The sequence below is a fragment of the Thunnus thynnus genome, chromosome 11 (assembly GCF_963924715.1).
Source record: "Thunnus thynnus chromosome 11, fThuThy2.1, whole genome shotgun sequence".
Taxonomy (NCBI): Eukaryota; Metazoa; Chordata; class Actinopteri; order Scombriformes; family Scombridae; genus Thunnus; species Thunnus thynnus.
The window spans coordinates 26751270-26776062 of record NC_089527.1 but is presented as its reverse complement, the minus strand read 5'-3'; the positions used below and the strand labels follow the sequence as shown (position 1 = coordinate 26776062).

The 24793-nt window shown below is 40.8% G+C and overlaps 1 protein-coding gene across 4 annotated transcripts; it reads left to right on the top strand.

Annotated features, from left to right (window-relative positions):
• The first annotated feature begins 125 nt into the window (after positions 1–125).
• pikfyve (phosphoinositide kinase, FYVE finger containing) lies at positions 126–24769 on the top strand. Of its 4 annotated transcripts, none has more exons than XM_067604188.1 (43): positions 126–294; positions 2550–2746; positions 5736–5903; positions 7592–7701; positions 7960–8131; positions 8304–8511; positions 9553–9579; positions 9781–9870; positions 9987–10143; positions 10331–10488; positions 11283–11394; positions 11633–11780; positions 11956–12120; positions 12584–12646; positions 12765–12894; positions 13407–13587; positions 13724–13798; positions 14136–14243; positions 14323–14463; positions 14640–14766; positions 14877–15757; positions 15847–16251; positions 16548–16648; positions 16735–16806; positions 16963–17134; positions 17273–17451; positions 17831–17944; positions 18247–18355; positions 18435–18589; positions 18696–18792; positions 19506–19563; positions 19670–19795; positions 20039–20159; positions 20448–20543; positions 20656–20736; positions 21103–21197; positions 21295–21354; positions 21506–21682; positions 21909–22012; positions 22100–22228; positions 22774–23035; positions 23132–23206; positions 24178–24769. In XM_067604188.1, the coding sequence occupies exons 2-43, from the start codon at positions 2563–2565 to the stop codon at positions 24291–24293; spliced, it is 6309 nt and encodes a 2102-aa protein (XP_067460289.1). In that variant the 5' UTR covers positions 126–294; positions 2550–2562; the 3' UTR covers positions 24294–24769. The 4 variants fall into 4 exon arrangements, with proteins under 4 accessions (XP_067460289.1, XP_067460288.1, XP_067460291.1 ...); XM_067604187.1 differs by having other exon boundaries at positions 2547–2746; XM_067604189.1 differs by lacking the exon at positions 126–294 and adding an exon at positions 732–855.
• The last annotated feature ends 24 nt before the right edge of the window (positions 24770–24793 follow it).

The following is a 24793-nucleotide window of genomic DNA, read 5'->3' as shown; positions in this document are numbered from 1 at the left end:
CCAGTATGAACAGGAGGAATGATTATAGCGAGAAAAACCTCTTCCAGCAGTGTTCATATGAGCACCTGACTGTTGTTTTGACAGTTAGTGATTCAATCGATATTTCCGGGTGTGAGCTCTACTTGTGATGTCTTGTCTTCATCACAACAGTCGGCTTATGTGCAGGTTTGACTCGTCAGGGCTGTACGGGAGTCGGCTTGTTTCAGGTGTTTTCTATTCTAATACATGTGGTTTTACTGATGTCTTTCAAGCTGGACTGCTTCATACAGTGATGTCGAACCCATAACTAAACGGGTAATTCGCTTTTTTGTTTTGCTGTCACGGCAGTTCAGTCATGTTTTGTGTGTCAGCTGCTCCAAAAAATAAGGCTGTTGCAACCACAACCGGCTAGGTAGCATAGGAGGCTAACATCAGTTTTAGCATGAGCTAACGTAATATTGAAGCTACTTATTTTGTGTTTCAAGTAGATGCCAACTTCAGCTGCTAATAAGAAAACGCAGCATTCATTTGGTGTTGAATGTCGCATATCGCAATTTAAACGTCTTTCACTGGCTGCAGCTGCTAGCTACAACTGCTAGCTTTCAAACCAGTTGACTGGTTAAGTTAAGCAACATCCGCTCGCAAAATGATTGACATTTTATAGGGGCCGTAATCTATCTGCAGATTTATCAACTCAGCCATGTAATAAAGGGAACACTATCCTGTATACGTTAACTACGTGATGATACTGTGGAGGGCTTGGTGCTGAGCTGTCAGGACACATAAGTCAAGCTCCGGCCCGTTATGATCACATGATGAGCCACTTCTGCTATTTCCTCTACACATGATCTGAAAGTCTGTAGCTTTCTTCAAAGGGTAAGTCTAGATTTGAAGTGGTTTTCCCGGCTCTATACACATTCATCTCATGAGCTAAAGGTTATCTGTCGGACAAGTCAGGGATAGATCAAATAAGAAAGATCTAGATTGTAGCAACAGTGTTTTAATTTTTTTTAAAAAACAATGTCATAACTTTTTGATGTTGGCTAACTGTGTGTGTTTCCTGTTGAGGGTAATTTCAGAAACACACACACAAATCTCATCGTGACAGTCACCTAACATCTGACATCAGACTCAGACTGATCCGTCGTAAAGCTGTTTTATGATGTTAATTGTTGTTTTAAACATTAAAGGTCATTCAACAGGTTGCACTAAAATGCTGACTTCCTCGTGTTGGATTTTATGACATGGTTATTACACATCGTTGTTTGTCATTTTTGAAATTTTATATGAGTCAGGAGTTCTCTTGATTTGCTTTATTTGATGTATCAAAACAAATACATATATAAAATGTCATACACTGTGACAAATACATGATTTAAAATGTGGAGGATAACACAATAAAGTTAAAAGATAACTTATCTCTATGTGGTCCTCTTTTCAGACAAAGATAGCAAGACAAGTCACAGATGAATAAGCTACCCTGAACCATCAGGGTTGTTGAGTGAGCTTATAAGGCTAAAACACCTGTGGCTCTGTTAATCACTAATGTTGTGTTTAGTGATTAAGCTCCCTACATTTAACATAATTCTCCTGTTGTGCCGCAGGTGTGAAGCCACTATTTATTTATCATTCTTGACTACATACTTTCTTTAGATGGTCTGGTTTTAATATATACTGTGTTGTACATACTGAAGGCAGCAATAAGAGATTGAGTCCAGCTTATATTTAACTAAGGCTGCAACTAATGATTATTTTCATTATCAATTAATCTGTTGATTATTTTCTTGATTAATTGATTTGTTGTTTGGTCTATAAAATGTCATGAAATGGTGAAAAACTTCAATCATTGTTTCCCAAAGCCCATGATACATCTTTAATTGTCTTCTTTTGCCCTGATCAACAGTCCACAACTGAAAGATATTCAGTTTACTATCATAGAAACCAGAAAATATTCACATTTGAGAAGCAGGAACCAGAGGATTTTTTTTTTAAAGAATGACTCTAAACAGTTAATCGATTATCAACATATTAGGCAGTTAATTTAATAGTTGGCAACTAATCGATTAATCGACTAATCATTGCAGTTCTAGGAAAGGACACACTGTAGTCACAGAGAGGATATTTATGAGTAAATGCATATGTAACTGATGTGTCAACCACTCAGCATCAGTGGTTCTGGTCCATGGGGGTACTAGAGGGCTGAGTGCTTTTCTTAGTTGTTTTGGACCATGCTGATGAAGATGAGGTTTCTAGAAACAAACAACAACAAACAACTGCTGCAACTTAGCATGACCAGTAGCTTCTATGATTAGAGCAGAGTAGATGAAAGTAACTTCACGCTCATGGTGTGAAAGTGAAGATACGAAAACACAGCGGTTGTTGATATCGCTGATTACCATGACTGATTACACCGTGTCACATCTTAATTCCAAGAACTCAACCGCTGACCGATGCTGGTGTACGAGACGGGCTCAGTGAAGCTGTCACAGTTTGATCGAGAACCTACACACCATTTAAAGTAAAGTCGATCAGTTACGCATGCTTAAGATATGTTGTCGCCTCTCTAGCAGGAGTAGCAGTGACATGGCTGCTGATGACAAGTCCTCGTCTTCATCCTCAACGGACTGGAGCGTCGAGCCGCCTGTCATCTCGCCCACCAGTCCCTCCCACCTGACCCACTTCAAACCACTCACTCCGGAGCAGGATGAGCCTCCGCTCCGCTCAGCGTACAGCTCATTCGTCAACCTGTTTCGTTTCAACAACAAAGGTCAGCGATGCAAATCTAACACAAGCATCTAGATGAAGTTATGAATTACAGACCAATGTTCTGTGAGGTTAAAGCCCCTGAGGGTCATTTCCATTCTCTTCACTGTGTTTGTACCAACTGGTAATGGTAGATCATGTCCTATACAGTCAAACCAGAAATAAAACAAGAGGTTCTATTTAAGTCATTATTTGTAAGTAATTCTTAAAACAAATGCATGACCATGGCTGGTATATGAAAAGAATTTTGTTCGTCACAATTTTGAGAACTAGGTAATTTTGCCCGTACTTTACACAAAGAACTAAGAATAGTGACAAGAGTGTTAAGACATACAGTACTTCCAGCTCTTAAATTATTAAGAGGAGTTCATAGAGGTTTCCCTGCCTGGTCAGGAGTCTCTAGCAGATGTCTGTGTAATGTGCATTGAGGCAGAAGACACACTTTCCAAAAGAAAATATATTTTGGAAATCTATGATGAGGAGTTGGTAAAAAAAAAAGAAAAAGCAACAAGTTCTGTCCCAGTTCTCACAAAACATCAAAAAAGTTGTTATCTGACTGATGACATGATAAATGATTTACACATACAAAACACCATGTACATAATCCATTGTGTATAATGAATGATGAGAAGTATTTCAGAGAGATTAATCCTGACAAGGTGCCAATGAAGCTGTAATGATTCATGTGATGCAGAATTAATACATAATCTTTTGAGGCTCGCTATCAGATTCAGTGCTTAAGGAGGGGACATGTTGCACAGACATAACTGTAGTCATGATTTTACAACATTACAACATCTGTATGAGTCACAGTTTTTCACTCATGACTCAAAGTTTCAGACCGTTTGGGAGAAGTTTTACCTCAAGACTGAACATTTCAGGAGGGTGTAGTACCTTGTTGTCACGTTTGACTAAATCTGGTAAAAATGAACAGAGAAGAGGTAATATATCATAAAATCCACATAAAAAGGATCTTTTGACCTAATTTCTGAAGCTTAAAGGTTAGTGGAAAGTGACCATGAATATCTGTGAAATTGAAAGTTATGCCACTAAGTCAGAGGACAGTACTGTATTTGTTAATCTTGTTATGAGAAAAAAACACAGATTTTAAAACCGTTTGAAAAGTTCCGATCTTTATTTGATGTTATACTTTGTTATTTTACTGAAGTCTTCTGTAAACAAAGTGTAATAAATCTGGAAGACAGCAAACACATCAAACATAACTATGTAAAAGCTGTCATGAGTATGCTTTTGCAACAGTTACCAGAAGTTAGAGCAATTAGCTGTGGTCTTGTGAGGTCATGTGATAGACATTGCCTCCCTGGACCAGCGCCAGGAACCAGCAAGCACATGACGCAGTTATCTGCAGTCCCGCCTGTTCTCTGCATAACAGCCCTCCCCTCACTATGGCAGCAAGGGCCTGAATGTTACAGACCGTACAGACATTCTTAAATAGATGAGATTACAAGATTAGTGCACTCTGTTCTGAAATTATGTGAAATCTTACTGCTTGATTAAACAATCAAGCAGGCAGTAAATCTGCTTGATTAAATAATAGTTTTTTCTTCAGTAGGCCCACAGCTAACCATCATTTATTTATTATCATTTTCTGTTAATCAGTTAATTGTTTAGTAATAAAAATGTCAAAGAAATGGCAAATGCATCACAGCTTAAAAGATTGCAAAATGTCTTCAAATTGCATATTTTGTCTGAGAAATGTAAAATAGAAGAAGATGTAAAGGAATTCTTCACATTTGAGAATAGTGTTGTAACTAATAATTATTTCCATTATCAAATGAATCTGCTAATTCTTTTCTCCATTTATCGTTTTAAGCATAAAAAGTCTGAAAATTGTATAAAATGTCAGTCAGTCAACAGTCCAAAACTCAAATATTTGACCAAAAAAACAGCAAATTCCCACATTTGAGAAGCAAAGATTTGGCATTTTTACTGGGAAAATGACTAAAAGGATTCATTGATAATCAGTTTTCAAAACATTTCGACCTATTGATTATTTAGCTAATAGTTGCAGCTTTATTTGAGAAGCTGGAAACTAGCAAATGTTATGTATTTTTCATTGTTGACTGACTTAAATGTTGAATAAAATTTTCAAAAAGGTAGATCCATTCATTTTATATTGATTAATGCACTAATCATTTCAGTACTGATGTTAGAAATCTTCTGCTATGTTACATAATAGTGGACAATATGAGCCAAATTAATATCACTATAATATGATATCATTTTCAAAATGTTTTCAAAATCACATGATAAAAAGTGAAACTCATGTTGATCCCAGTACGTCATATTGCTCTAATAATTCAAAGAAGAAAGTATTTAAGATGTTACACAGTTACATATTTTGGTAAAAGTAACTCATCATCATTAAGAGATGAATACAATCAACTACAGTATTAGAATTTAGCCACAACTTGATTATATGGAGAGCAGATAAACAGTCAGACTGAATCATCACCACGGGTTGTATGTGTCCAGCCTCTTTGTTCTCACTGTGTTTTATGTGATAGCTGAAGAAGTAAAGTGTGAACTATTGATTAGACGTAAGAGGTGACAAGGTTCATACTCTGATTTCTTGCAGAAATGTGTGATAACTTTACACATGTCGTCTACTCAGATATGGTCGAATGGTTCATACTTGTTTGGTTGGAGCAAATGTTTAATATGGAATCAATGTAACTCTTATTTATTTTGCTACATTGTCCTTTCCGATATTGCCGCCGCCTAAATAAGAATACTGATCTTGAAAGTATTGTTGACTATGGAACCCCCCCCCTTCAAAAAAAAAAGCAAAATAGAATGAATGAACATCACATTAATTATCACTTATTTAGATTTATATTTTTCCTCTGTTTACAAGACACTTCCTTTTCTTTTTCACTTTCTCTTCTGTTTGTTTGTTTGTGTGTGTGTGTGTGTGTGTGTGTGTGTGTGTGTGTGCGTGTGTGCGTGCGTGCGTGCGTGTGTGTGTGTAGAGGAGGGACGGCCTCCCTCAGCAGCTTCAGAGAAGCCAGATGTGCCGTCCCCTTCTCCTCAATCAGAGAGAAGGAGCTGGTCCTCCAGTCCTTCTCACTCCCTCTACGGCCAGAGGACACACCGGAAACAACATCCTGATCACCTGCGACGTACCTCCAGTGCCTCCGGTAAAAAACACACACACACACACACACACACACACACACACACAGAGTACAGATGCTGCTATTTGAGACTTGTGTGTGTTTCATCAGATAAGCAAAATTGTCTCCGGTTTGTGATGGATAGCCTTTCCCAGAATGTCTCACTGTATAGCATAACCAGCGCTGTTTTTCTGGCTTCGACAACATATTCAGCTGTGTTAGTAAGACGTGGTCTGAAAGTACTGATTGTAAAATGTTCCCACGTCTTGAAGTAGGCGTTAATGTATCTTGTATACATAATTTAAAGTCAAGGTCTTACAATATCCCAAATGTGATTAAAATGTGTATTTTAAGAGTCTTTAAAATCCGTCTGACAAATTAGCAGCCGTACAGACTTATATACCAGGACTAGATTGGAGGATAAAATATTATAAAACATATGTATATATTTCAGCTGGCATTAACAACACCTTCCATAAATCTGATTCAATAGAACCAACTTATGTCCTTCTTTTGATTCACACATTTGATGATTGCATTATCTGTGATACACTGTTAGTTGATTTTAAAGCCTCTGTCTTATGGTGAATAAACTAATCAGAGGCAGCTGATAACAGTGTGAACAGTGTCTTTAATTAAACTTCATCTCATCATTCAATATCTCCTTCACATGTTTGGAAAACTCTGAGATCTTTGAAATACATTTTTTTTTGTTTTATATGTAGCTGTGAAGATAAATTATTATATGTGAGGTAATACGGCATAATAAATATATTAAATATATTCTCTTTAAATCTAATACTCTTATTTTGTTAAACGAGGACTGTACCACCTTCTGTCATATTTTATGAAAGGGTTAGTTGTCAAATCATTAGTATTTTTTTGAAAGAAAAATCATCAAATTTGAGCATGTTACTGTTCTACATATTCTCTCTGACATAGACAAAGCCTGTTCTCTTAAAAAGAGGAGAACAGGCAGGATAATTGAGTTTCAGATAATCCATTTTATTGTTCAGTAGAATCTACTAATGGAAAGAGCAGACTTGTGCAACAGAACTTGAAAACAACTGAAGATGATGTTTGGGATTGAAAGACATCAGAAAGATGAATGCATGTTCTCTGAAAGGCTGTAACATCCGTTCTCATGTCTTTTCTGATTACAGTGGATTGGCCAGGTGAGGGGTCTTCTGCACTGTGTGGTTTACTAAAGATGCTTTTAGCTTGACTGTAACAACTCGGTCTGAAAGAATGGTCTTTACACAAACTGTTCTGTGTGTCTGAGTGCATGCAAGTGTGTGTGTGTGTGTACGTGTGTGTGTGTGTGTGTGTGTGTGTTTGATATTTGCATTTTTAGTGAAGCGCTTTCTATCGGTCTTTGGTTTGCCCTAATGTTTTCCACTCCATACTAATATTCGGAATGATGTTTGTCATGAATGGTTTTAGAGCTAACATTTATATCCAACATGTTTTTGTTGATCTTACCTAGTTTTTTTTTATCGATCGCATCATGCGTTATTTAATCCACATTTGCAACTTTTTAAGGAAGTTATTCATAAGGTGTGGTAGTGCATTGTCAAATGTTTGTCTCTTAGCTGTCATGTTTAGTTTGATTAAAAAAAAGGCATATTTGACAATGCAGCAGGATGGATTTTAATGAAGTTCCTGTTATTCATTTGTGTCCTGTGTGTTTGTGTCTACACGCATGCTTTTAGATGGCAGCAGGAAATCGGACACGCCTCTAAGCAATCATGACCCTCGCACAGCTGTGCAACTCCGCACTGCACTGAAGAGATTGAAGGAAATCATGGAGGGAAAGAGCCAGGTATTCACAATGACTCTTTGTCCCACACCGTTATAAACTATTCATTTTTTTGGTTTTATTTGCACATTTCATCTGGAATGACACAACTGCTATGTATAGATGTTGTTGTGATGATTGCAGTCAACTGACTAATGCTGAGAAGGTTCAGAAAATATTACAAAGTATCCCATGGCGCTTTGAAAGCCTTTTAACACAAGCTGAAACCATGCAGTAGCACTTTGTGGATAGAAGAAGATTGCTGTGGTTGTACCTCTTCAGGACAGTGATCTGAAGCAGTACTGGATGCCAGATAGTCAGTGTAAGGAGTGTTACGACTGTAATGAGAAGTTCACTACCTTCCGCCGGCGACACCACTGCAGACTGTGCGGCCAGATCTTCTGCAGCCGCTGCTGCAACCAGGAAATCCCTGGAAAGTTCATGGGCTACACAGGTAAGTGACAGATTCAAGATTACATAGGTATGAATGTGTCATATGTCCTGATAGATTTTATTATAGAGTAAAAAACACTTCAAATGCCTTTAATGAAGCACCTTTGTTTTGTTTCTTCTTTCCTTCTCTAATCCACCTTTACCTGTCTGTATCTCCTTTCCTCTGTATCCAGGAGACCTCCGAGCCTGTACATACTGTCGTAAGATAGCACTAAGCTACGCTCACTCAGCTGACTCGGGCTCCATTGGAGAGGACCTGAGCGCCTTGTCAGACTCTCCCTGCTCTGTGTGTGTGTTGGAGCCCAGTGAGCCACGGACACCTGTGGGTGGGCGTAAAGCCAGCAGGAACATCTTCCTTGAGGAAGACCTGACCTGGCAGAGGTGAACACACACACACACACACACACAAACACAGACACACTGGGCCAAATCAAATTATGAAAACTGTGTTTTAATCTTGATCTTTGATTCTTTTAGTCTTCACCCAGATAGAATCAAGCTACCAGTATATTCAGACTGAATGTGACTCTGGATCAGATCTGATTGCCGCTACGTTTTTTTGATTTCCAGTTTGATTTTGCCCAAATATAATCAGAAAGACGGTATTCTGCATGAGGTATTGGCTCTGGTTTCATGCCTCACTCCTCTACACTTCCATATGCAGTTGACAGTTGTTTGTCGTGTTATGGTTTTGCTCGTGATGGAAACACACTGTCCTAGTTTTTTTTCCAGTCTCCTCCATCTGTGCTTGCAATTTTTTTTCTGTCTTGATTTTCTGCCATTTAATACATCTATGTATGCTTTGTATGTACTGTGCCCCGTGCATGGTCAAGACTCATGAATGGGAATCATATTATGGCATGTTAAATATATGATATCTATATAATTTAGCCTTGACTAGTCTTTTGTCATGAAGAGACTTTCACTGTGACCTTGTGACAGCTGTGAAGTAGGACTCATGCAGTAAGATGTAAACAGAAGTTAAGACTCAGCTTTGCAGCTTGTGACCTGACAGGCTTGCCTGCAAACATTAATGCAGAGCGGAAAACTGGCTCCAATTAATTAATAACTTAAAAGAGAAAAGAGGGAGCATCTATTTTAGGAAGGACAGCTCTAGTAAAGCATGACTGTTGGAGCACGAGGACTGGTCTAATCTTCCTCTTCAAGTTACTTTTAACATATTGTTGATCGACTTTTTTTTAAAGATTTCATTAGCCATGCACAAAACAGGCAAATGGTTCAATGAATGTTCAAGGGCATCTTTGTTTAAGGGATTGTCCAACAACGCATGCATTTTATAACCCCATGCTTGTTTTGCTGTCAGAGCAATGATTACTGCTTTTGAATCGGTGTGCTCCCTGCTTGTTTTCTCTGTCGACCTGCCTCAAAGAAAATATTTTTCCTCTCTCTCTCCTGGCATAGAAAAACTCCTATTGGGATGAGAAAGACGTGAGTCTTGCTGTTTGTTTTATTCATTTTTCACATCTGTCTCAGCTTTAGCTGTCTGTAAGTAAAGACTAATGCTCTCTAGCTCTGTAAAGAAATAGTCTTCTGCATGCTCAAATTCACCGGTGATAAATGACACTGGATTGAATAAGAAAGAGGAAGTGTAAAGATCACAACAGGTGTGTGTGTGTGTGTCTTCATTAGTATGATTCACCAGGAGCCTCAGAACAGTGGCCTCGCTTCCAGACTGACAACGCTACAAGAAGACGTAGGCAAATCCCCCGCTAGGAAGAGGTCAGTCACTGGTCTGGGTTTGATTTTTAAGTGCAATGTGTTCCAGCTTGGTTTAGCATAATAATGTCCAGCCAGAAGCAACATGATATGACATTCCCTGTTTGTCTCATGAACAGGTCTGCCAGTGTAACCAACCTATCGCTGGACCGCTCCGGATCCTCCATGGTGCCTTCCTATGACAGCTCAGTCAGTCCACCGACCAGCCGAGCCATGTCAGGCACCAAGAGCGGCACCAAGCTGGACCACAGTGAGGAGGAGAGGAAGATCCTGCTGGTGGCTGCTTTACTCTTTCTTTTTCACTCATTTTCATTTCCTTGTTTAGAGGAGGGTTTTTTTTTTCATTCTTTTGCACTGATCCCGTTATGCAGTCTGTAATCCAATCTTTAAATAGGACAAAAACATAAAGCAGTAAAACATCACTCATTATTAAATACTGACATGCATACTTAATATCTTGCAGGACTCATCCCAGCTGAAGGACTTGTGGAAGAAAATCTGCCACAACAGCACAGGGATGGAGTTTCAGGACCACAGGTACTGGCTGAGGACGTACCCCAACTGCATTGTGGGAAAGGAGCTTGTCAACTGGCTGCTGAGGAATGGCACCATCTCTACCAGGTCTCTGTAGACAAACATCTTCTTTTACATTCTGCATTGTATTAATGATCTTTGGAAGGAATACTTGTGTTGGCCGAGCCACTGTTTTCCTATACAGAGAGCCGTTGCTTAAACTTGAAATGCGCTGGTATCATATATGGGCTTGTACTTGCCATCACGACTACGTATTTGAACTTTGACTCAGTTTTTTGATGATTTTGTAAAATGCCTTCAATTAGATTACATCCCTAGATGTATAAAGATAGTATAGAAAACATCTAATTGTCTGAATTTCCAGAAATGCATATAAAAATGTTTATATACTAATATTACCTTGGACAAAAAAAGAAAAAAAGAATACATATTACATGGTTTCATTCTAATCTGGCACGTACTGGACTGCAAATATTCACATTTGAGAGGCTGCTGCAAGTGAATGTTTGGCATTTTTGCTTGAAAAATGTTCAAAATTTTTGCTGATTAATTTTCTGTCAATCAAGTCATTAATTAATTGACCAGTGGTGTCAGCTCTAAAGGCAGCAATAGTTACTATAACTGTCTATAACTGTGCCACTGTACGTTTTAGACTTTGTTTACTTTTCTAATTACTTCTGTGTTCATAAAACATTACATAATTTTTTCTTTTGATAAACTGTTAAGCTGGTCTTGTATTTACATGTTCTGCTCAATCTGATCAGTGAGCGTGGTGCAGAGGGCTCATGAGGGGCCGCCCTTATATATTGAAATTATTATTATTGCATTTTGCTGCTTCGCTCTCCCTCCCATCCTGACATCCAGATGTTTCTGTGTTGCAGGGCCCAGGCCATTGCCATAGGCCAGGCATTTGTGGACGGTCGCTGGCTGGACTGTGTCACTCATCACGACCAGCTGTTCAGGGATGAGTATGCTCTCTACCGCCCCCTCCAGGTAACTACCTTTTATTGATGAGTAAACTGTGCACACACTGGGAAAGAGACATTTCATATCACCAAATGACTTATTTCAGGAAGAAATCCAAGTTGTTTTCCATTTGCTACAACACATGCTCACACATAATGTGCTGCTATTGACTGATGCAACAGGTGTATCACTAGCAGCTTTAACAATTGATTATTTCAGTGAAGTGAAATGTGCTGACGGCGACGTCTCTCTGTCTGGTCTCTAGAGTACAGAGTTCTCAGAAACGCCGTCTCCAGACAGTGACAGTGTCAACTCCTTGGAGGGACATTCGGAGCCATCATGGTTCAAGGACATCAAGTTTGATGACAGCGACACGGAGCAGCTCGCAGATGAGGCTGATTACACCATGCCTAGTATGTATTGCATGTCTGATGCTTCAACAAAACCTTTATTTTTACATTTGTAGCCATACTTTGCTGGCTTGGATCATTGCTCTCTTGCACAGGCTGCCTTCAGGTGGCTTTGGTTTGGTTCGGTTCTATGGCATAAAATCCCAGCTGCAGGTAACTGACTCGTCTTTCTGTCCAGATTCTGCCAGCCCCAGCAAGAGGACGTCTGTCAGCAGTTTCCAGTCAGTGGTGGACAGTGACTCAGCTGCCTCCATCAATCTCAACATGGAGCAAAACAATGTGAACTTCCACATCAAGAAACAATCCAAGTATCCACACGTGCCTTCTACCACTGAGCAGAAAGGTACATAAATCTTACCACACATGTTATGTCTCATAAATATGTAAGTCTAGTTATTAATTCAACACAGTTGGTTGATTCTGTGTGTTGCTTACTGTGACTCCTAAAACTATTCACACCACTTGGACTTTTGTATTTTTTGTATTGTAATTTTTAAGAGTAAGAGTACTAGATACTTATTAGAGGCACCTTTTGCAGCAGTTACAGCCTCAACTCCACACACACTGATCAGCTTTACACTTGTTTTTATCCCATTTGTGTTTACAAAACTGCTCCAGCTCTGTCAAACTGCTTGCAGACTATAAAGGAACAGCAATTTATCAGTCTTGCCACAGATTCTTGATTGTATTGATTTTATTTTATTACATAAACTGATTCAATACTGTAAAACAAAACACTTCCGATACTTGTTAGATGCACTGTATCTCACAAGCTGCTCACTTCCTCTCTTCCTCTCCTCTTTTAGCTGAATTTCTTGTGTCCGAGGATGGAGGACAGAATATTGTCATAAGTGATGCCTTCATCAAAGGTAGGAACACACTTTCTTATTTTTTAAACAACATTTCATCAAGTTAACATATTAAATTGCCAAACTAGCTTAGCAAACTTGCTCACCTTTTCTGACTCAATGTTCCTCGATGTTGTAGAGTCTCTGTTCAATCGTCGTGTGGAGGAGAAGGCTAAAGAGATGCTGTTTACTCCGCTGGGTTGGCACCACAGCTCGCTGGACCAACTCCGAGAGGAGAACGGAGAGAAGAAAGCCATGGAGAGACTGCTGTGAGTGAAGATGCTACAACCATTTGTGTCCAGGATGATTATACATAGTAGTTGCAGTCCACAAGGGCTGCGACTAATCATGATTTTCAGTATGGATTGAATCTGTTGATTATTTTTTACTCTATCTTAAAAAAATACCATCACAGTTTCCACAGGTGATAATAGTTGTTGATTATTTTTTTGTTGATTGACTGATTACTGTAGCAGTTGTTTCAGCAACTGGAAAGCGTAAAGACGAGTACACTTACTGCTGTTTGTGGAGACACTATGAAGAAAATGTGAAATACTTCAAGCATTATAAATTGAGTTGGAGTTGATTCTTGTCATCACTGAAGTGCATTAATGCATTTTACTAACACTCTGTAGAGCAACTAACAAACAGGGAATTAATCAAGAGGAATACTTCCAACGTCATAGTACCTTGAGAAGTGTTTTTGTAAAATTTCTGCATGGGAGTGAAGTTTATTTTTCTCCTTATCTAACCATCTGCCTCTCTGCCTTCCGTCACTCAGCTCGGCCAACCACAGCCACATGATGGCGCTGCTGCAGCAGCTGCTCTACAGTGAGTCTCTGTCACTGTCCTGGCGGGACATCATCGTCCCAGTAGTTCGACAGGTGGTCCAGACAGTACGGCCTGACGTTCGTAACTGCGATGACGACATGGACATCCGCCAACTGGTCCACATCAAGAAGGTTGAGAAGCACCTCAAAAAATCAGTCAAACTGTAGTCATAAGTTACATTTTGCACATTTTCATTTGATTGTACATAGGAATTAAAATTTGCAGAACAGATGAAGACATATAACTGAATCTCTGCTTGTGATTCAGATTCCTGGAGGGAGGAAGTTTGATTCGACTGTGGTTAACGGTTTCATTTGCACCAAGAACATTGCTCACAAGAAGGTAAAGTCAGCTTTATCTATCCAGTAAAAATCCTATTTTATCTTTTCATTAAACTAATAGTTAATCAAAGAGTGTGGAAGCCTTGACTCCTTGTCCTAAGAGATTTTTTTTATTGTATCAAAAATTATTTGAAAAGTTCATGAGTTAAAAAATGACTTAATGTGGATGCTGCTGATCTTTATTGTGTCCGTAATTATTTTCACATTCTTTGCCTCTTAGAATTCAACAATGACCAGAAATGAAACTAATTAGAAAATTAGTAGTTAACCTACATACAGGACAGTTTGTCTTAGAAGTATTTAACTGAAAACTTGAGACTTGTGTCACCTGTAATCAGATGAACCCCTACATCAAGAACCCCAAGATTCTGCTGCTGAAGTGCTCCATAGAGTATCTGTACAGGGAGGAGACCAAGTTTACCTGCATCGACCCCATTGTGCTGCAGGTTAGTAAGTCACTCTCACTACAGTTGATGGATAATAGAGAAAACAAACTTATAACCTTTTTCTTTGTCTTTTTTTCAGGAAAGAGAGTTTCTGAAGAACTATGTTCAGCGCATAGTAGACGTCCGTCCAACCTTGGTGTTGGTGGAGAAGACAGTGTCTCGTATTGCACAGGACATGCTGCTGGAGCATGGCATCACACTGGTCATCAATGTTAAACCGGTCAGTGTAGCATCAGTGCTATATATCTCATGCAGACACAATTAAAAATAAATCAAGTGCAACTGCTTTGAATTTTATTTAAATAATTTAATTGTCCTTGAATCATGGTTTCTACATCATCAACATGGTCTTCGACTGACTGTTATTAACCTAATTTTCCTTCTTTGTCAATGTAGCAAGTCTTGGACAGGGTGAGTCGTATGACCCAGGGTGACCTGGTAATGTCCATGGACCAGCTCCTCACAAAACCTCGTCTTGGGACCTGCCACAAGTTCTACATGCAGCCCTTCACCCTGGCTAATAGTGAGCAGCACATCTCCACTCTCTCAAAATCTCAATCTTAATGATAAATGTGGTGAGATTTCTACACCTTGTAGAATAGATCCTGTAATTTTTTTTGTCTGACCCTCCAGATGAAATGAAGACTCTGATGTTCTTCGAGGGCTGCCCCGCTCACCTCGGATGCTCCATCAAGCTGCGTGGTGCTTCAGAGTACGAGCTGGCAAGGGTGAAGGAGATCATCATGCTGATGGTGTGCGTGGCCTACCACTCCCAACTGGAGATCTCTTTCCTCATGGATGAGTTTGCCATGCCGCCCAGCTTAGCCCAGAGCACCTCCTTCCCCTGCCTGCTGGAGGGCGTTTCCGCAGATGAGGAGGCAGATGAAGAGAGGGAAGGGAAAGAGACAAATGGAGAGAGCCAGGACAAACCTGCAGGACCTGGGACTGAAGATTCTGCACCTGGAGGACAGCCTGATGATGAAGGGCTTCCCTCTGACTCTTCATCCAAAAGTGGAGAGACAGACAGCATCCAGGCCAAACTGAACCCAAAATCTCCTTCCTTCTCTGTCCAAAGTGAGGAGGCTGGGAACTCAGAGACAATGACCTCTTCACCATTTTCCAGCCCTCCCGCTCCTCCTCTGTTAGTCTCTCCGCCGTTCCTCTTGGAAGAAGACGAGGACATGTCGTCAGACACTTTGGTCAGGACATCTGAGGGGGAGAAGGGGGAAGAGGGGAGCCTATTGAAGGGGGACTCACTAGGTATGGAGGATGGGGAAGGTTCAGAAACGCCTACCCCCAGGTTGTTCCGTGACCCTCTGCAGGATGATACAGGGATGTTTGTGGCAGAGCAGGTGACTTCAACTGATGACCGTTTCAAATCCATCTCTGCTGTCTTCAAGCAGGAGCTTAAGGACATCATCCTGTGCATTTCTCCCTTCATCACATTCAGAGAACCGTTCCTCCTCACCCCCGCTGGCATGCACTGCCCCAGCAGAGATTACTTCCCCGAACAGGTAGCTTTTGTTTTTCAACCGAACAGGCAATCTTTCTTAGATTTCTTTTTTTTTTCAGCATGTTCATCTGTGCCTTTCCTGTCCCATAGGTCTATCTGTCCCCCCTCCTAAACAAGGACTTAAAGGAGCTGGATGGGCGAAGAAAGCGGCAGCTCCTTAAAGACTCCGCCCCCTCCTCCCTGGCCAGTGGTCAGACCAATGGCGGTGCACCGCCAAAGCCGATTGAGGTCCTGCCCTGCCACAGCCTTACCAGCACCCGCATCGTTGAGCAGCTGGGCAGCAGCCAGGATCTTGCCAAGATGCTGGCGGAGTACAGAGCAAAGGGAGGTCGCATCCGGCAGAGGGAGGCCGCTGACCCCTTTGGCACTGCTAGTGCTGCAGCTCCTGTCAGTAGCCAGAGCAGGACAGTGGACGCACCAGTCAAGCCACCAGTGAAGGCTGACAGCGAAGAGGAAAAGCCAAGCAAACAGAATGATATGAGTTGGGCCCCCAAGGTGAGTAGTGGCACATTTGTAGGTTGATTAATCGTGTCCATCAAATACGTGATAAACAATCAGTCAATGTACAGAAACTGCCAACAAATTTAATAATCTGTTAATAATTTGTGGAGACAAGACTTTTTGTTAAGTTACAACTGCAAAAAAAAAGTCTCATATTTTGAAGTCAGCGCTGGTTTCAGACTAGTGTGATGTGCTGGTGCAGGCATGTTGCATTTTGTGTGAACTTATGGGTCACTGTGGCTCCACTTTTATATAACTTTCGACCTGTTTGTGTTTGTCGGTGTCCTCAGATGGACTGTCTGACTCCTGTCAATCATCAGAGACTGTGTGTGCTGTTCAGCAGTTCATCAGCTCAGTCCAGCAACGCACCCAACCCCTGCGTCAGCCCATGGTAAACTGTCCATATGGAGTGGATCAATAACAAATCTCAGCTGTCTTTTTAAATGAATTTGTAGTCATTGCCTTTGTTGTCGACAGGATTGTCACAATGGAGTTCTATGGCAAGAACGACCTCTCTCTCGGTGTGTTCTTGGAGAGATACTGTTTTAGGTAAGACAACAGCAGTGCATTTAAAATGTATTTTTATGAAATTACAATGCTTTAATGAGTTTCACTATTAGAGAGAAACTAACTGTAAGCTTCTCATTTGGCTTTACAAATGTGTGTGCGTACGTTTGTTTATTTGTACGCATGTGTTTTCTCCAGGCCGTCTTACCAGTGTCCCAGCATGTTCTGTGAGACTCCCATGGTGCATCACATCCGTCGGTTTGTGCACGGCAGCGGCTGCGTGCAGATTGTGTTGAAGGAGCTGGACTCTCCTGTGCCTGGTTATCAGCACACAATCCTCAACTACTCCTGGTGCCGCATCTGTAAACAGGTCAATAATAATGAACGTTGAGTTTCAGTACACACACCAAATGTAATGTTTTTGGATGTCTTACTACTCAGTATAGACTTTTTTTTTTTTTTTGGTGGGAATTTGTCCTGTTCCACTAAATTGTTTCCCCTTTTGTAGGTGACACCAGTGGTGCCTCTGTCCAATGACTCGTGGTCCATGTCTTTTGCCAAGTACCTGGAGCTGCGCTTCTACGGCCACCAGTACACCAGGAGGGCAAACGCAGAGCCCTGCGGTCATTCCATCCACAAAGACTACCACCAGTACTTCTCATACAACCAGATGGTGGCTTCCTTCAGGTTGGTCAGCTCTCAATTCGTCCTTCTGTCCTTTATTCATCTACCGCTGAACTAGACTAGAGGAAATGTAATGATAGCTGTGGAAAAACTGGGTTATAGCAGAGTGATGGATGTAGACTAAAATGAAGCAAGTAGTTTAAAACAAGATGTTATTTGAGTAAAATTATAAACAATAAATACACAAATATAAAGCATTTACACTGAGAGAGTCATCTAGAGGCAGTTGTGCAGTTTCAACATGTGCAGGGAAAATATGTGTGGACATGCAAATATAGACACCATCCATCAATTCACTCTTTGTTTGATTTTATTATAAAGTGTCTAGAATTTTCTGAAACATGGCATCCTTATGAATTAATCTTGTGTGTCTCCTCCTCAGCTACACCTCTGTAAGGTTGTTGGAGATTTGTCTTCCTCGTCCCAAGATCTTCATCAGGAACCTGGGACCTTCTAAAACCAACCTGCAGCAGGACCTTAAGGACTTCTCTCTAAAGTAAATGAATACCAAATGATTATTTTATATATATCAATAAGAATAAGAGAATAATGTACATCGACAAGTTGAACCCAGTGTAAGAACAGCGATGATAAAAAGGCAACAGGGACATTAACATCAACAAGGGCTTATCCTCTAATGAATTTTGAATTTCCTTGTGTACAACTGAAACATTTTGCCTAATAGAGGCATGCAGGGTTCACCAAAATCTTAGATAAAGTGCTGTATGATGTTTATTCAGGGATTTTTGGTTCTTTGCATATCATCTGAGCACATCCTCTCATCTGCTCTCTCCTCAGAGTGACTCAGGTGTACTTGGCCATAGACGACCGTCTCACCTCCCTCAAGACCGACACCTTCAGTAAGACAAGAGAGGAAAAGATGGAGGACCTCTTCGCTCAGAAAGACGTAGGTTACTCTCTGTGACTTTGTCTGATTTCTGGGTACAGCTGTAGTTTGAGGGTCATAGTGTTGTTTCTGTGTGTAGATGGAAGAGGCAGAGCTGCGCAGCTGGATCGAAAAGCTTCAGGCACGACTACAGGCCTGCGGTGTGGATTCTCCTCAGCAGCTTCAGGCTGTTCTGGAGTCACTGGTGATGAAGAAACAGAGTCTGTGTGAGATGTTGCAGTCCTGGAATGGCAGGTCAGAATCACAGCTTTTTTAAATTAAAAGGAGCCACCATCACCTGGCTCTTAACTTCTCTTACTTATTCTTTCCATTCTTACTCCGCTGCTTGTTGCCCTCCCAGGCTGCAAGACTTGTTCCAGCAGGAGAAAGGCAGGAAGCGTCTGTCTGTGCCTCCCAGCCCAGGCAGGCACCGACAGACCACCACTGATGACAGCAAGGTTAGTAACATCATTCAGTGTGATGAGTAACTGAGTTACCGTTAGGGTTTTTCCAGTAACCTGATTTCCTCAACACCATGTAAACAAGAAACACAGTTTCCATAATAGAGATGTGGGATTATAGACATATAACTGGTTTATACTTGGCTTTTTATACGTGCATATGTTCAGACTGCAGAAAGGAGGATTGCTGTGACAGCAGAGTGTGTGGATGAACAGATAGATAGATGGATAGATTGATTGATAGATTGATAGAGTGATTGGTTGATGTGCTTTATTGATCCCAAATTGGGAAATTCTTGTGTCACAGCAACAGGTTATCCAGGCATTGCGCAATAACAGAAAATACACAGTAAATATACATATCAACACTAGAAGAGAGAAACATATCACAACATATTAGACATATTGATGTATCCTTGTATTCAAAATAATTTAATTCAGTGTCTAACTAAAACTAACACTATGTGGCCTTTAGAAGTCAAAATAGGTCGGTTTCCACAGCTGAATATTTGACCATTTGTTAATTTAGAGACATTTGTGCTCTAATTATGAAGAAAAAATCAGGAAGCATCATCTTGTATTACCTTAATATAAGTAAGACATGGTTCCAAAATAAGGTTAGGGTAGGAATCTGATTCCTACTGCGTATATATATGTGGATTTTACTGTATTGAGTTTAGTTTTATTTTTGTTGTTGTTGTTTTCGATAGAGTGCTGTGGATTCCTCCCCCCGTAACCCCTCTCCTGTGGTCCAGAATGGTGAGAAAGGTGAGTTGGCTGTCTCTGAACTAATTTCTTCCTGGTTTACCGTCACCGAGTGAAGCGTATTCATATCCTGACTGTTGTTGATGAGTTGACATGTCTTCAATGACAGACGACCGTCACCTCACCACGCTGCCCTCAGCCTCCTCTTTGCTGCCGTCACCAGGGGAACCAGGAGCTGAACCGGTCACCCCCGGCCCCTCCTTCACTGAGCAGGACTCTGTCAGCATCCCAGAAGGTACACACACACACACACACACACCATTTCCTTGTGACTTACCCTAACCTTAACCACTGACCCAAAAATCAGCATTTTACCAATTGGGGACACAGCATTTGTCCCCAGTTGGACGAGCCGTCTGTAATCAACTGGTCTTTTGTCTGAAATTTGTCCCAGAAAGTAGCCTATGAAAGACACACACACACACACATTTCTCTAATCTAAACTCTGCTTTGTAAATTCTGTGTTTGTTGTTGTCAGATGTATTTGACGGACACTTGCTGGGCTCCACTGACAGTCAGGTAAAGGAGAAATCCACCATGAAGGCCATCCTGGCTAACTTCCTGCCCGGCAACAGCTACAACCCCATCCCCTTCCCCTTGTAAGTAGTGCAGACCCATTTCAGTCAGCACAAAACATAATGATAGCTGTAGCTGTACCTTATGCTGTATTCTAGTGGAGGACAGTTTTCTAAAACATGCTTAGTGTGCTTACAAAAGTACAGTAAAGTTTTTAAAATAACTTTGTATATAAACATTTTCACAATGATATAAAGAAAGCACTAAAAAGATATCTATCATGGTGATGTGCTGATTGTACACATGATTCTTCCATTATATCACAGGCTTTAATGGTTTGTGTCTGACTGTGTTGTGATCTGTGTTGTCAGTGACCCAGACAAGCACTACCTGATGTACGAACATGAGCGGGTGCCCATCGCAGTGTGTGAGAAAGAGCCGAGCTCCATCATAGCCTTCGCTCTTAGGTGACCGCCCGCCTCCTTTCTCCGGCTCAGTAAATCAGCCTCAGAATGTACATTTATAAATGTGCTGTTTTGTAAAACATCACGTTATTGTGGATTTTTTTTTGTCCTTTAGCTGCAAGGAGTATAAAACAGCGCTGGATGATTTGTCCAAGACATCAAACGCAGGAGGTGATGAGACTCCACAGGTCAACAGGTACGCAGGATTACCGCTGATCATGGAATATCTGGAATATTGTTTAACTCCGAGGTGTCTTCCAGACGAGGAGTTGCTGAACTCTGAGGAATTGCACAAACAGATCATTTAAATAACAACTTTTTTCACATATTTGTTGCGTTAGATAGTGTTTTTTTTAGTAGTTTTTAGCTGCAAATGAGCTGGGAAAACAATCAACAGAGCAGAAAAGGAATGCTATATTTCAGCCATGTAAACTTTGACATAGAAAAGTCAGGCCTTTCACTGGCCAACTAAAATGGAGATAAATCATGTGTTGAATACGAAGGGACAGCTGAGATCATTTCTGTTATGTGAAAAATATGTTGTTTTTCTGTCTCTCTTCAGTGCTGGAGAGAGTCGAGCAAAGAGCAGCCCTGCCAGGCCCAGTGAGTCGGCTTCATCCCAGCAGAGCCGCAGCAGCTCAGAGACCGATCCCCTCAGTAGGTGTTCAGGTCCACTGGCTACATAACCCTTAATTCACTGAGAATCAAAAACATGTGGATGAAATGTTTCATGTTTGTTTCTTGTTTTGTGCAGAGGATGCAGACTTTGCAGATAAACAGAAGAAACAGACCCAGAATCCGCACATCGAGCTACGTGAGTTGTAACAGTAGTGATAACGTGCGGTGTCACGTTGCTTGAATGTAATTGAAATAACATCTCTGTGACGTTATCCTTTTGCTTCGGCGCTTCAGTAAATTTGTCAAAGCTTACTGACCTTACTCTTCACCTCTCGTTGGATGTGTAGAATTCTCCGACGCCAACGCCAAGTTCTACTGCCGGATCTACTACGCAGAGGAGTTTCACAAGATGCGCGAGGAGATCATGGAGAGCACGGAGGATGATTTCGTCCGCTCACTTTCCCACTGCGTCAACTGGCAAGCTCGTGGTGGGAAGTCTGGAGCAGTTTTCTACGCAACAGAAGGTTGTTATCTAAAAGCTCACAGAGAAATGTCACCATTACCGTTGCAGTTGAAACCAATCATGCTTTCCTTAGTCCGTCTCTCAAAGCTTTATGACTTCCCTCCACTGGTTCATACAGAAAATGAGGCACAAATATGTATTTGCAAGGTCTTGATACTCTCCTTAATAATCTCCTAAAACAGCATATTTGATAATGAGAACCTTCTCCTCCTCTTGTGTCTTGTCAGATGACCGGTTCATCCTGAAGCAGATGCCCAGACTGGAGGTCCAGTCTTTCCTGGACTTTGCCCCTCACTACTTCACCTACATCACCGGAGCCGTGCAGCAGAAAGTACGCGTCATAAAGACACATTTCTAATATGGTCTCTATTTTGAGTTTACTGCCTAAGTTTTATTAAATAACTGTTTTGTACCACAGAGGCCGACTGCTCTGGCAAAGATCCTGGGTGTTTATCGGATCGGTTACAAGAACTCCCAGAACAACACAGAGAAGAAACTGGACCTGCTTGTGATGGAAAACCTTTTCTATGGACGCAAGATGGCACAGGTTAGACTCACAGTGTCAACACGGTCGCTGAATACAACTACAACACCCTTCATGTTAGAAAACACATTCATGTGTGAGTGTAAGTTTGTCAGTTATGATGATTTCAGTGCAGAGTGTCTGGAGGACACAGAAAGACTTAAATGTATACATTCATTAATTTAAGGTCTTTACTTAAAATTACACTTAGTTAAACATCTAAAGAAAGATAGAAGATTGATACCACTCTGTTGTATGTACGGTAAATATGAAGCTATTATACTTTTTTTGATAATTGCTGACTGAAACGTAAAAACATCACGTAATGGTTGCACGAGGGGTTATGTGCCGGACTGTTTCACTTCCTGCAATCTCCCCTGGTTGCCTGGCAACTTCACAGGGACGACAAGACTCAAGAGAGTCACTGCGCCCGGCCTTCATTCTCACGTACTCTTTTTCAAATGTGAAATTTGTCTTCTGTCTTTCTCATGAATATTAAAACATCCTCAGAAGTTAATAAACTGTGCAGATTGGCTGTGGTGTCCTCAGCTTTGACGTCTCCTCTGCAGGTGTTTGACCTCAAAGGATCGCTGAGAAACCGTAACGTGAAGACAGACTCCGGGAAGGAAAGCTGTGAGGTGGTTCTGCTGGATGAGAACCTCTTGAAGTTGATCCACGACAACCCGCTGTACATCCGCTCCCACTGCAAGGCCATCCTCCGAGCCGCCATACACAGCGACGCCTACTTCCTCTCCAGCCACCTCATCATCGACTACTCCCTGCTGGTGGGGCGAGACGATGCTACCGACCAGCTGGTGGTCGGGATTATAGGTGAGAAGACGTCGTAACTCAGTATAATGTGTCTGTTTTGATCAGTTTCCTGAGGATGTGGTCTTTACAACGGTTTTCCTTCTACTCATTCTGCAGATTATATCAGGACATTTACCTGGGACAAAAGACTGGAGATGGTTGTCAAATCCACTGGAATCCTGGGAGGTCAAGGTCAGTCGTTATCAAGCTCACACTGCTCTAGCTGCAGTTCAACCTTTACAGTTTAGGCTCACCCTCACTGTTCTCATACATGCTCAGCACCAAATGAAAAAGAATGAAAATGAAAAAGTTAGTGACTACCTGGTGAACATTGTGGAGTGATAAGCATCAAAGAAGCCAAATATTTCCCTCAACCTTGTTTCTGCTGCCCACAAGTGTCCAAAAAAATCAGTTTCAGAGTTATCAGAGTAGTGATAGATGTACAGAGGGAGAATATTTTACTTACAATAAACTTTATTGTCAAAGAGGACAGTCAGTAAATATGATAAATATGTTTTTTATGAAAACCTTTCTGCAAATTGAATTATTATAAATAATGAAATATAACAAGAATATTGACTTGAATTAAGAAAAATAAGAGTCTCAAATAGAACCTGATGGATATATTACAGACATGTTTGTATCTGTGTGTATGTTGGGTGATAAGTAACAAGAAATTACAGTGTCTAAGATATGTTTGATGTGACTTACAGTGTCGCTGTTACCTAGTTTAACCAAAGAGCACTGACAAGTTTTATTAGCTGTAAAATATACCTCTAAGTACATATTGTGAGTGCATTTTTTAAACTAACATATTTAAATTATCCTTATTAGTTTGAGATTTGTTGATGTAATAAAAAAGAGTATAATAACTTATGTATACTGATAAGTACCAGTAAGTATCAGATATTTTTAACTTTACATTTGTTGAATAACAATCAACCAGCCTCAAAAATACAGTAACGTAGAATAATGTTCTAGTCCACAGTACATAATGCAGTCTTTTATCTACTTATCTGCCCACATATACACCCATCAGATTACTTCAGTATGAGATCTGTCTGTGTCCAAAACACAACAGCATATGATGACTGCTCTTTGATGCTCTTGGAGCTGTGAATGTTTGCTGTCTCTAACGTAGTGTTGGTGTGTTGTGTCTGCAGGGAAGATGCCCACTGTTGTTTCTCCAGAGCTGTACAGAGCTCGCTTCTGCGAGGCCATGGACAAGTACTTCCTGATGGTACCTGACCACTGGACTGGCCTGGGCATCAACTGCTGAGCGATGTGTGCATGTACAAGTGCAGTAATACTAAACAGAAACACAGGGAACACTCCCTGTCAGACTCTCAATGCACAGAAATCAGTTTCCTGGAACAAGACCTCAGTATGTGAGAGCTTTTCATCCTACTTGAGACCCACAAGCACACTGGACGTTGTAAATGTTTGATTATCATGCAGACTAAAGCCTGACCAGTATACAGCACAGTATCATTCCATACTGCAGTGCCGCTCTTCAACCGCGGCATTGTTAAGACAAGTTATCAGTTTTTATCACTGGGGACGCAAATTCTAATATATCCTCGTCTGGATTCCTGATGTGTTTTAATGAAGGGTGTTATTTTAATAGTGCCAACTGTTTCAAGAGGACCCCCACTAAGTCTTGTGGTTATAGTTTGGTAAACAAACTAGTTCATGTAATTTAAAGTTTGTAAATGTACAGAGATTATGTAACTATTAAAATATTATTAACACTGATTTTTCAAAAGCCATCATCTGTTT

Bases quoted from the DNA above. Each gene is read 5' to 3' on its own strand.
- pikfyve (XM_067604188.1), top strand. From the start codon at position 2,563: ATGGCTGCTGATGACAAGTCCTCGTCTTCATCCTCAACGGACTGGAGC. The intron at 5,904-7,591 runs GTAAAAAACACA...GCATGCTTTTAG, and splicing joins ACGTACCTCCAGTGCCTCCG to ATGGCAGCAGGAAATCGGAC. The intron at 20,160-20,447 runs GTAAGTAGTGCA...CTGTGTTGTCAG, and splicing joins AACCCCATCCCCTTCCCCTT to TGACCCAGACAAGCACTACC.